Source organism: Telopea speciosissima, chromosome 4, assembly GCF_018873765.1.
Source record: "Telopea speciosissima isolate NSW1024214 ecotype Mountain lineage chromosome 4, Tspe_v1, whole genome shotgun sequence".
NCBI classification, from domain to species: Eukaryota; Viridiplantae; Streptophyta; class Magnoliopsida; order Proteales; family Proteaceae; genus Telopea; species Telopea speciosissima.
In genome coordinates, this window is record NC_057919.1 from 20,392,040 (window position 1) to 20,403,648 (window position 11,609).

An 11,609-nucleotide genomic window follows, 5' to 3' on the forward strand; every position below is an offset into this window, starting at 1 on the left:
CTCAGTAGCAAATGTTTTTTGTGTTTCAATGCATATTTGCTTATCATATTAGACTTAAGGTTTTCCTCATTTTATGTGTTCTTTAAGCTTGAATCTTCATTCATGGCATATTGCATGTTATGCTTAAATTCAGTATATTAACCTTTGCTTTACACCCGAATCTTCAGGTATTTGATTTTTACATCCTAATTCTCTTTCCTTCATATATTCTATATTAGTTTGAATATATGTTATATAATTTAGCCAAGTAATATGGAGATCAATTTTTACTGGACGGACTAGACCCATTCTCAAACTGATGGTTCGATCAATTCCCGATTAAAAATATCATGAAGTTATTACCCTAATCTAGATGGCCACTCTCTATATTTTGATTCATCTCATCTTGCGTGAGGTGAAAGACACGTGGCCATCCTGCATCCACCCATGGTTCTCACAACATGATGAAAAAAAAAAATTTCCTTCTATTTAACAGTTTAGTGCAAAATAGGCTGAAGTGATTTTAATCGCTGGGAATGAAATAAATGAAGATCTATTTCAAGCTTTCTATTCATATTGATTTCAAATTTTTTTTTCTTTCTTTTTTGAAATTGAATGCAAAAATCATATTAAATAGTCTTTCAAATTAAAATAACTTTCCAAAATTGATATAGAAATCATATTAGGTCTGTGGGTTAATAATTTATTAGTTTTTACACAAACCATGGGACTGGTTTTGAAAAAATCCGTGACAAGATCAAAGATGTGCTAGGTCATTACATGGAATATTTACGATAAGGTCCACAGAAACACAGTTTCTCAATTCTCAATTAAAAAAAAAAAAAAAAAAGAAAGAAAAGGAATCTCTATAATTTCCATGACCAAACCAAAGTACCAACCTTCCATAAAATAAAATTGGAAAATAAAACAAAAGTACCAACCGATGGGCTGTCCCATTACTCACTCAGGAACTTTCTATTGTGACAGCCCACCTATTTGACCATCAAACCTAATTCGCCGGAAAAGAAAACCGGTGACACAGCTTTCCTGTTTTCACGGCGACGTCACCTTAAACCATAATTGACCCATATTTTATTTTTAATTAATTAAATTAAGCTGACGTTTAATTAAAAAGAACCCTAACATGCTATTTCTGTTAGTTTTTAGTCTCATTTTGACAGCTTCTTCATTATAGTCTCATGAAGCTACTATGATTAGAGTTGATAATTTTTTTTTCAGACGATCTTGTCCTCGGATGAAATACTGTTTACATAGTCAACGCCAGGGGTATATTTGGTAAAACAAAAAAGAAGTAAGACTAGAAATACGAAAAAAAGACCAGAAGAAAATGGAAAGCGTGGTTGCGGATTCTTCGGAATCAAGTTTTTTCTCTTTCCGAATTCCGGCACCAAGAGCTGCGGCTCTTCACCAACCAAGCTGGGTCCCTTAATTCCGGAGTGGCAGGTTTCAGGTAATTATCTACTTCTCTGCTACTTCGATTCTCTCTCTCTCTCTCTCTCTCTCTTTCGATCTCTTTTCCTTGTCTGTCACTGTGGAAGAAGACATCGTGAAACCTAAGAAATCTCTGATAAAGTTTACCAAAACAGCAGCAACCCAGATAAATTTGGAAACAATTTCACCAATTTGAATTTAAAAAAGAGTCAGTCACCGGCTAATTGCCTCACCACCGAACTCCTCCCCCAACCTCGCTTTTCTTTTTCAATAACTGAAGACACAGTAACTTCCCCTTCTTCACTACATGCTCAAGTCTTCACCTTAGATTTCATTTGCCCCACCCCAACCCTCCATTTTCTCTCGCTGTCACTACCTCATCAGTGCCTCAAAAACACAGAGAAGGGTTGTTACTGATCAGGTGAAAGATGAAGCTATCGGTGTTGCAGCAGAACTGCAACACCCGCCGGAACAACAGCTTCAGAGCAAATGGTCCTTTGGAGACTACAGTTGACGGATCTTTCAAATCGCCGGCGGCTCTCTTCTGGTTAGTTCTCCATGGGCTTTGCTGCCTTATCAGCCTCGTAATGGGTTTTAGATTCTCTCGACTTATCATCTTCCTCCTCTTCTCCACCAACAACAATAACTCTCCCTCCGTCACTAATCATCTCTACACCACAACGCGTCCGCTCCTAACAACCACCACCAATGTCGCCGCCGAGGGTCTCACCTCACAGACTCCGCCTTCAACCCCTACGATTCAGAATCCTGACACCACGGCTAATCGGACGACCGTGGGCAGCCGCGTCGTTGTTGGTCGTCATGGGATCCTAATCCGTCCCTGGCCTCATCCGGATCCAGCTGAGGTCATGAAAGCTCATCTCATTATGGAGAGAGTTCAGAGAGAACAGCGGCTTCAGTATGGGATCAAGAGCCCAAGACCCTTGATTGTTATCACCCCTACCTATGTCCGCACCTTCCAAACCCTCCATCTCACGGGCTTAGTGCACTCGCTCATGCTGGCTCCCTATGATCTCACCTGGATCGTCGTTGAAGCCGGAGGAATCACTAATGAGACCACTTCTCTTCTTGCCAAGTCCAGTCTTCGAACCATCCACATCGGCTTTGACCAACGGATGCCTATTACTTGGGAGAATCGCCATCGGATGGAGGCAAGAATGCGGCTTCGTGCCCTGAGGTGAGCTCTTTGTTTTTAACCCTGTTAATTTGTAAACTTTTGCAAGAATTGAAGTTGATGTCGTTGGCGTTCGGGTGAACAGAGTCGTCAGGGAGCAGAGATTGGATGGAATTGTGGTGTTTGCCGATGATAGTAATATGCATAGTATGGAGTTGTTTGATGAGATCCAGTCTGTGAAATGGATTGGTGCTGTTTCGGTTGGTATTCTTGCTCATTCCGGTAACCCAGATGAGTTTTCGACTCAGAAGCAGGATGATGAGAACTCACCTTTGCCTATTCAAGGCCCTGCTTGCAACTCATCCGGAAGTCTGGTTGGTTGGCACACATTCAATTCTCTACCTTATGCTGAGAAGAGTGCCACTTACATCGGTGATTCTGCAACAGTGCTGCCTAGGAAGCTGGAGTGGTCTGGGTTTGTTCTGAATTCCAGGTTGTTCTGGAAGGAAGCTGAGAATAAGCCTGATTGGGTTAAGGATCTAGATACACTGGAAAGGGATGGAGGTGACCTTGAGAGTCCATTGTCTCTTTTGAAAGATGCTTCTGTTGTGGAGCCTCTAGGTTCTTGTGGGCGCAAAGTTTTACTTTGGTGGCTTCGAGTTGAAGCTCGTGCAGATAGCAAGTTCCCTCCAGGGTAAGAGTTAGCTTTACTGTCTTCCTTAATTGGTTCTATCTCTTATCACGATATTTATTTAGCTATTCATGCTCTCTTTATCTCTTAAATTCAGTAGTGTTTTTACTCTCAATGTATGACTTGTTCGGTCTTTGTGCTGTTGATTTCCTATTCAGTTGCCTCAGATGATTTACCAATGGGAAAATATTTGTACATCATAGATCATTTGTGTTTGTGAAAGCCTGTATTCTTTGTACAGAAAGTTAGATCGATTTATTTTCAATCTTCTTGTATATTATGTGTTTGTTTTCTGAAAATTCACAAGAGGGCGGGCCTTGGTGCAATGGTAAAGTTGCTCCATTGTGACCAAGTGGTCACGAGTTCTAGTCTGGAAACAGCCTCTCTGTGAAAGCAGCAGGGGTAAGGCTGCATACATTATGATCCTACCCAGACCCCGCAGTGGCGGGAGCCTCGTGCACTGGGTACACCCTTTTTTTTTTTCCTGAAAATTCACCATGTTCGTTGATTGTCAGTGAACCTGAATGCTTCAGAAAGAGATGAAGGCCCCCCCCCCCTCTCCTTTTTTTGGATGGGTGGGCTGGGGGGAGTTTACCAGCCTCAAACAGTGGCAGCTACCTGTCTTTAGACCAATAATCACTTATAGCAGGAGGCCATAGAAACAGTACATATTTGTCTCATTGAGCCATCAGAAGCCGAATGTAGAATTTTGATCATTCCCTTTGAGATATATGTGATGGTGTCCTATGCTCTCAGTTAATGAGTTAAATTTGATTGGGTAGATAACTCGTCAAATAGCAACTGTTATGAAAAAACTTGCATAGAAAATTAATACTGCTTTCTTCTTTCGGTTACACTGAGCATGTGTAGATTGGAGAACAAAGGAAAGATACATTGGATACTATCTTGATTGATCATTAGTAAGTTAGAAGAATCTTGTCATTTCTACTTGTTTAGTAGCGTATGTAGGTGGTAGAAAAGAGACTCATTGGATTATCTTATTGTCAACAAAACTATCCAAGTGTCCTATTGCATATGAAATGTCTGGATCAGTGACATCATACTGCCATGTCGCTGGGATAGAAGTCACTTAGCCAGGAAATCTAGATGATGCAGCTAGAAATCTTTTCCACTTTCTGACTAGAGCAGAAAGTATGCACAAGGGATATAGAATTAAAGTATTAAGGTAAACCGGGCTAAAACAGAATATACATAGGGTAGAAACAAGACACTGGTTGAGATTGATCATTGTCAGATATCCTAAAGGAGGGAGAAATTGAAGATAATGTTTCCCTTAAGGTTGGAGTGAGGTAGATGAATTGTAGAGGCACTTTTGGTTGTGTTATGTGATTATTGGAGATCATTAAAATTGAAAGGGAAATTTCAGAAGGCTATGAGGAAGCACAGCTCTATGGAGCAGAACGTATTTCAACCAAGGAACAGAAAATACATGAAAAAGTTGTTACTTCATGTGGATTTTGAGATGGATGAATTGCTAGACTAGAATGTATAGAATGAGAAGTGAATGTTTTTTTTTTAAACTTATGGGTGGCACCAGTAGGTTTGATCATGTGTCGAAGGACCAATGATGACTGCACCTGTGAGAAGGGGTGATAAGGTGCAAGTTGAAGGAGTAAAAGGGACAATGGAAGGCCAAGCAAGTTGTTTGATGTGAAGAATAAAGAAATGATTGCTTATGTTTTAATGGTAAATAGGCCACATGAGTGGAATAGGTGAATTTGATTTGGAAAAATAATTTGAGAATGATGTTACTTGCTGAGTCACTTGACAGAATCAGCGACTCTGCTGAATCTGTGTGGATTCCATATCAATTCTGTGTCAAAGTAATGGATATTTCTACTGGTGGAACCTTTATTACAGTGTCTGACACAACTAACCATAGTTATCATGGGGTCTAGGCAACCCAAGGCATTGGAGGGGGCCCTGGATGTCAAGGTGACACCACCTAGGTGACCAAGGCAACCAAGGTACCCTTCCAGCAAAGGACGCTTGGACGCCTAGGCATTGCCTTGCCTAGACAGTATAATGTAAAGAAGAGAAGGAGGTAGGGGAATGGCTCTCTCAGCCTGGGTCTCTCACCCACAGCTATCCCAACAGTTGAAACATGGAATTTCTCCCATAACCGATGGCAAGCTTGGCCATATACTATTCTCCAATTCTGGTCCTTCCTTACAATAGGGGGCCTATTAATAGCTTAGGCAAGCTTACATAATAGAAGGTAGAAAATAGAAACTTCCTAAAATAGAAACTAACTGAAAATAGAAATTAGGAAATAGAAACTATTAAACCTAGCAACTAGTGACAATGGCATGAATCCAGTGCCTAGCGCACTGGCTTGCACTGCTGCTTGAAGAGCAGGCGCCAGGAGAGGTCAGTGGATCGATTCTTGTCACATGTGTGAGTGTGTGTATGTAGTGTGTCCTCCCCCCCCCCCCCCCCTCTCTCCCTATCATTCCCTCCTACCTCTCTAGTGTCCGTGAGTAAAGTTCCCTTGGGCAGTCTCTTAGATGGGTTAGCAAAAAAATAAAAAAAAAAGACAATGGCAACTTATTAAAAATAGAAACTAACTAGAATTAGAAACTACTAAGGCTTTATATTTCAGCCTTCTAAAACAAAAGGAAGGACACTAAAACCGATACTAAATAAATTAGAAACTATTAGGCAGCAATAAAATCTATTTTGTCTTGCTATCTTCAGTGGGGCCCACTGAAACTAAATAATTATTTGCTTTATGGATCCATATCACTGTTCACGTGAACAGTACCATTCAACAGTAACCTTTTTTTTTTTGGGGAAGTAGTTCGGGCTGCTTTAGGTGACGCTCCATCGACAACAAAACCTGCCACATCATCCGACCAGGCTGCCTCTCACAGCAGTCGAATCCACAACCATGCTGGGCTAGTTTGGGGCTTGTTTCTGTGGGTACTTATGGACTTGTGATCTACATCACAATACCTTTACAACTATGCGTCTAATAACACCTTGACAGATCTTATCAAAGCGAAAAAGATATCTGATTTGAATCGAAGGACCTGAAGTCCTTTTAGAGCTTAATGTCTCAACTGAATAAATTTCAATGAGATTTGCTTGCAGTAAAACTTAGACATTTATTCAAAATAGTGAATTACTTTCTATGTGTTTAGGATGCTTATGAGATACCTATTTTATAGAAATTGATGCATGTCCAAAAGAGGTTGGAGAAAGGATTCAGTTGTAATTTTGTGGTAGCTCTGAGATCCCTATTTGCTTTTTGCCCACTGTTGATAATATTGTGAGGTTTAAATCCTTTACATGATTCAGTTTTAATAATTGATACTTTTTTCAATATTGATTGTTTTGTGAAGGAAGGGAAATCGCCATACAAAAGGCATGTATATTTGCCTTGTGAGTGTTCCTGTCTAGTATGAAGTCTGTCAGCTTGTTTGGAATTATCACCAATATGGTTAGTGAATTGATTGGTGCATTTGTTCCCAAAACATATTGGAGTGCTTATGGTGAACATAAGACTATCGTGGTATGGAGCATTTAGAGGTGCATTGTCTGCACGTTTTGTCCATTCTGACCCTGTCTTGAGAAGAAATACCATTCTCAACTACTTTTATGAAATCTGGCCCTTAATCAACTGGATAAATTCTGTCAGATCATCTTCATAGTGAGGTTATAGTTGTTGTTGCTCAACCCTTGTGCTTTATTTGTTTCCTTTTTTTTTTTAATTTATAAGTTACTCATTTTATAAAAGAAAGACTATGACAGAAGGGCATAGGAAAAAAGCACCCTAGCCTGAAGAGACCAACTCCCCAACAGATATAGAAAATACACAAATACAAGGGCAAGGCCTTACACAATCTCAAAGAGGTAAACTTCCCACAACACATAGTGTAGGATGGATATCAGACTATCAGCTTCATAATCACTTTCCCTCAGCTTCCAGGCGAATGAGATGTTCCCTTGGTAGGTCATGTTAAGACTACACAAGGTTCTAAATCTTGGTGCCGAGTCCAGTTTTGACTAGCCAGGAAACTGAGATTTCCCAGGTTTCGACCGAAACCAGATTGAAACCTGGAATTTTCTGGGAAAACTCGACATGTGTGCTGTCAAAAGTGGTCGAAACTACCGAATCTGGTTGAAACTTGTCGAAACTACCGAAACTGGTCGAAACTAGGCTGATGTAGATCACAAGTCCATATGGACCCACAGGAACAAGCCCCAAAACCAGCCCAGCAAGGTTGTGGGATTCGACTGCTGTGAGAGGCAGCCTGGTCTGATGGTGTGGCAAGTTTTTTGTTGGTTCGATGGAGCATCACCTAAGGCAGCCCCAGCCGAGAGAGAAGCATGAAGAAGATAAGAGACCACGACAGAAATTAAAATAAAAAAGTTTCTGTTCACATGAACAGTACCAAGTTTTTCTGTTCACTTGAACAATGATTTGGGGGGCACATATGGACAGCTTTGTTCCTATTTTTGTTTAGCTATGTTAGTTTACCTTGTTTCTATTTTCCAGTTTGGTTGTAATAGGAGATTAGATAGTTTCTAAATTCAGTTTTAGCAAGTTAATACTAGTTTTTAATTTCAGATTTAGAAAGTAGGTGTAGCTTTTATTTAGAAGTCTCAATTTTGTTAAGTTTCTATTTCAGTCTTTTGTTTCCTTTTAGTTAGATTTACTTTCTATTTTCATGTGGTTTCTATTTTGTGAAGCTTAGGCCAAGCTATAACTAGGCCCCATAAGTTGTACTCGAAGTAAGACATGATTAATGGAATTTCTATTGCTTGCTTTCAAGTGTCTGAGAAGACTTCTGTTCAACAGCTGAGATAGCTGTCGGTGAGAGGCCGAAGGCTGAGATAGCCTACTACCTATTCCCCCTTTCTTCTCTATATCCTCTTCTTCTTTCATATGTAAACAGAAAATAAAAAGCAATAAAAGTTTCAGTTATTCAATTTTTTCATCCTTATTGTGTTGATCCTGGCTGCAATCGATCTCCCGCTAGTTTCCCTGCTTCGAGGTCGACTTATAGGCTGGTCAAAACTGGTCAAAATTGGTCGAAACTTGGTATTTTTCGGTTGAAACTAGTCTAAACTACGAAATGTGAGAAATATGGTCAAAACCTGACTTGCACCCCAAAAAACAAAAAACGTGAACTTTTGTCTTAGGGAGTAGCTGTGTTGTACCTTGCCGGGTACTATGTAGTATAGCAAGTCAATATAATTTATATCATACTGCTCTAAGGATGAACAAGTATTCTTAGGTAAATTCATTCTTTCCCCTACACAAGTCCACCGGTTTATTTTAAAGATGTAAACCATAGTCGTCAAGGTGCCTAGGGCGCTGGAGGGCCACCAAAGTGCTTAAGCGACAAGACACCTGCCTAGGCGCCCTAGTATTTTTGTTTGTTAAGGCAAGAATCAAAAGGGCACTCTTAACATATTGTATAAACAGCAAATAAAGGTGAGAGGGAAAGCAACAGCAAATAAATAAAGTTTGAAAAACACTTTGGACCTTTGGTTGGTGGACCAAGGCGTCCAAGGCGTCACCCAGTTGGTCAAAGAGGTCAACTTACCTACATCCAATAAGCCATGACATCGCCTTGGCACCCTGAAGGTGCCTGGATGCCTTGAAAACTATGATGTAAACTACAAATGGTTCCAAGCAATTTTGAAAACAAAAATATATTGTTGCCAATGTGGTTCTGTTATTTTAATCTACTAATGTTATTTATTATTATGCCAAAAGTTGATATGGGTTTTGGTATGAAATGAAAATTTTGAACATTAAATGTTTGAGGTAGGTATAACATTATCATAAATTTTTATAAGAGGAACTTTTGAAATTAAAATTCAGTATCTTGGGCAGGGGATGTAATTCATGAGGGGATGAGTAAGCATGACTAGGAAGAGAAAATGCAATATATTTTCTTAGAAAGAGAACTTCACCTTAATTTTAAAAGGGTAATGCTAGGACCCCGGATCAACTAGCTAAAAGGAAACCCCACCCCTACCCCCACCCCCAAAAAAAAAAAATACTTACACCAAATTGTATCCCCCTATTTGTTTCCCTCATTTTTTCAGGAAATTTTGACCCATGATGTCAACCCAAAGTGGGGATCCTCGAGATGCTGACCCTGCCCCCCTCCCCCCCAGACACTCTTTAAAAAAAAAGCCTCTGGACAACAGTATCCTAAGCTTAATGCTTATGTTATTAGCATTGTTGGAGATGCTGGATAGAGGCTCAAGCTGAAGAGTCGGAGAACTCCACCCTAACCCTACTAAGGCTGGTTTTTTTTGCCTTCCCCTAACTGAATCCAAGGAAAGAGCCTTATCAATTCAACCATGGATCAGTTTGGGCCAGTTGAGCTCAGATGGAGCATACCTAAGTTGCGCCATGAAGACTACTGGGAAAGCAGTTCAATAGGTGATCTCACTTTTCAGTCATCGTTTCCATTAACCGAGAACTTGGCCACTGTTACAGAAACATGTAAAAGTCAACTGATTGTGATAAGCTATTAGTGTAAATCATGTTTACTCTTATCCACAGTAGCCATCATTCTTTTGCAATTCTTCTGACATTAATTCTTACTGCTCATAGATGGATAATTGATTCTCCGTTGGAGATTACTGTGCCTGCGAAGCATACACCTTGGCCAGATGCACCTCCAGAATTCATGTCTGGTGAAAAAGTAGGTGGCACCCAAGAGCACATGGAGAAGCATACCACGAAGACTGGTCGAGTTTCCAGGCCAAAACATGGCCGTCATAAGAAGAAGCGTGAATCGAGGATAACAGATACACAGGTTTCCCAGAGGCGGAGTGCAGAAACGTGAAGCCCATTTGTTGTAAGATCCAAGAAACACTCACCTGATGTTGAGACCACAGGTCTTCTGCTTCACAACAATCAATAGAGCAGGTGGTGTTGCTGGTATTGGAAAGCATTTCTTACAGTGGGTCAGTTGATGTAGCAAAACTTCAGCTTTCCTTTCAATTAGTTCGAAGGTTCTTTCCTTTCATTTGGTTGAGTGTTGATATTCTGGTCTTTTGAAAGAGGTTGGTTGACCAACATCCACTGCATCCCTGTTCCAGAGTACTGTGTCAATATGCTTTGAATTTTATACAGAACTCTGAAATAGAAATCCTTGCGTCTGTTCAGTGCAGAATTTTTTTTTAGAAATTGATACCAAATGTAATAAAAACATGTTTTTTATTTTTATTTTATAGAAGGTCGTTGTAATCCTACTTTAAGCTGTACAAAACTCATTCTGCAAGGACGAATCAAAATGTAGATGTTGGAATCCAGTAGGAATGTAATGAGAGAAGGGTTTGCCTTCACAATTGATTTGGTTTCCTAAATGACTGGTAATTGGTGGGGCTGACCAGAGAACCATTGATCTCAGGAGCAGAATTTCATTCTTGTGTTGAATTCTGGTTTTACAAGTTTCAGTGAAAAACAGTGGAACGCATTTTCCATGCTTACATGTTATATTACTACCCTAACATGAAGATAACCTGTGCATTTGGGAGCATTAGTTATTGTTGGTTTTAAATGAATTAAAAAAAAAAAAAAACGATTTACAAGGGACGTAGGTAGGGCTGTAAATGGATAACCGAAAATCCGAATTCGATCTACATCCGTATCCGTTTAGGAACATCCGTATTTGATTAGAGATATTTGGAAAAAAATCCGAATACTCCAATAAAAATCCAAATCCGAATACTTAATTATAAAAAATTAAGTAAATAACGATCTTGAGGGTTTTTGAAGATTCAACAGGTTCTAGAATATGAGGAGAAGAGAATCATGATCTAAATCTATGGATTGAGAGTGAATTGTATCCACTATGGGGAGAAAGGTTCGGGTTACACAAGGTAGATGTGTAAACGGATGGTTGAAAATCCGAATTCGATCTGCATCCGAATCCGATTACATCCGATCCGTATCCGAGTTGAATCCGATCTATTTACAGGCCTAGACGTAGGCTGTTTTTGATATGCATTTCAGGTTGATTTTGCATTCTCGAACGATAAAAACAGTTGGAATGCATACTTATCTTTTGGTTTTACCTAGATCTCCATCCTCCGCATAAATCAGACCTGCAACTTCCCGGTGTTTGTTTCTGTTTTTTGGGTATAGTCCCGATGTTTGTTTCATGCAAAGGCGAAGGAGTGGGAAAACTTTATGTGAGCGTGAACTACTTAAGAGCAGGAAAGATTTCTATAGGTTCTTTTAATAAATTGCTTGGTGGGGAGTTTCACCTTCTTTGATAAAAAAAAAAATGTGACTTACAAGGGTAGAGACCCTTGAGAGGAGAACTACTCTACACTTCTTGGCTTTGGAGGTTCGGG

General features: G+C 39.8%; 1 protein-coding gene across 1 annotated transcript; it reads left to right on the forward strand.

Annotated features, from left to right (window-relative positions):
- Nucleotides 1–1,547: 1,547 nt before the first annotated feature.
- LOC122658809 (probable beta-1,4-xylosyltransferase IRX14H) lies at nucleotides 1,548–10,574 on the forward strand. Its single transcript, XM_043853929.1, has 4 exons — nucleotides 1,548–1,743; nucleotides 1,776–2,629; nucleotides 2,712–3,260; nucleotides 9,859–10,574. Exons 2-4 carry the CDS (start codon nucleotides 1,860–1,862, stop codon nucleotides 10,091–10,093), a joined length of 1,554 nt encoding a protein of 517 aa, XP_043709864.1. The 5' UTR covers nucleotides 1,548–1,743; nucleotides 1,776–1,859; the 3' UTR covers nucleotides 10,094–10,574.
- The last annotated feature ends 1,035 nt before the right edge of the window (nucleotides 10,575–11,609 follow it).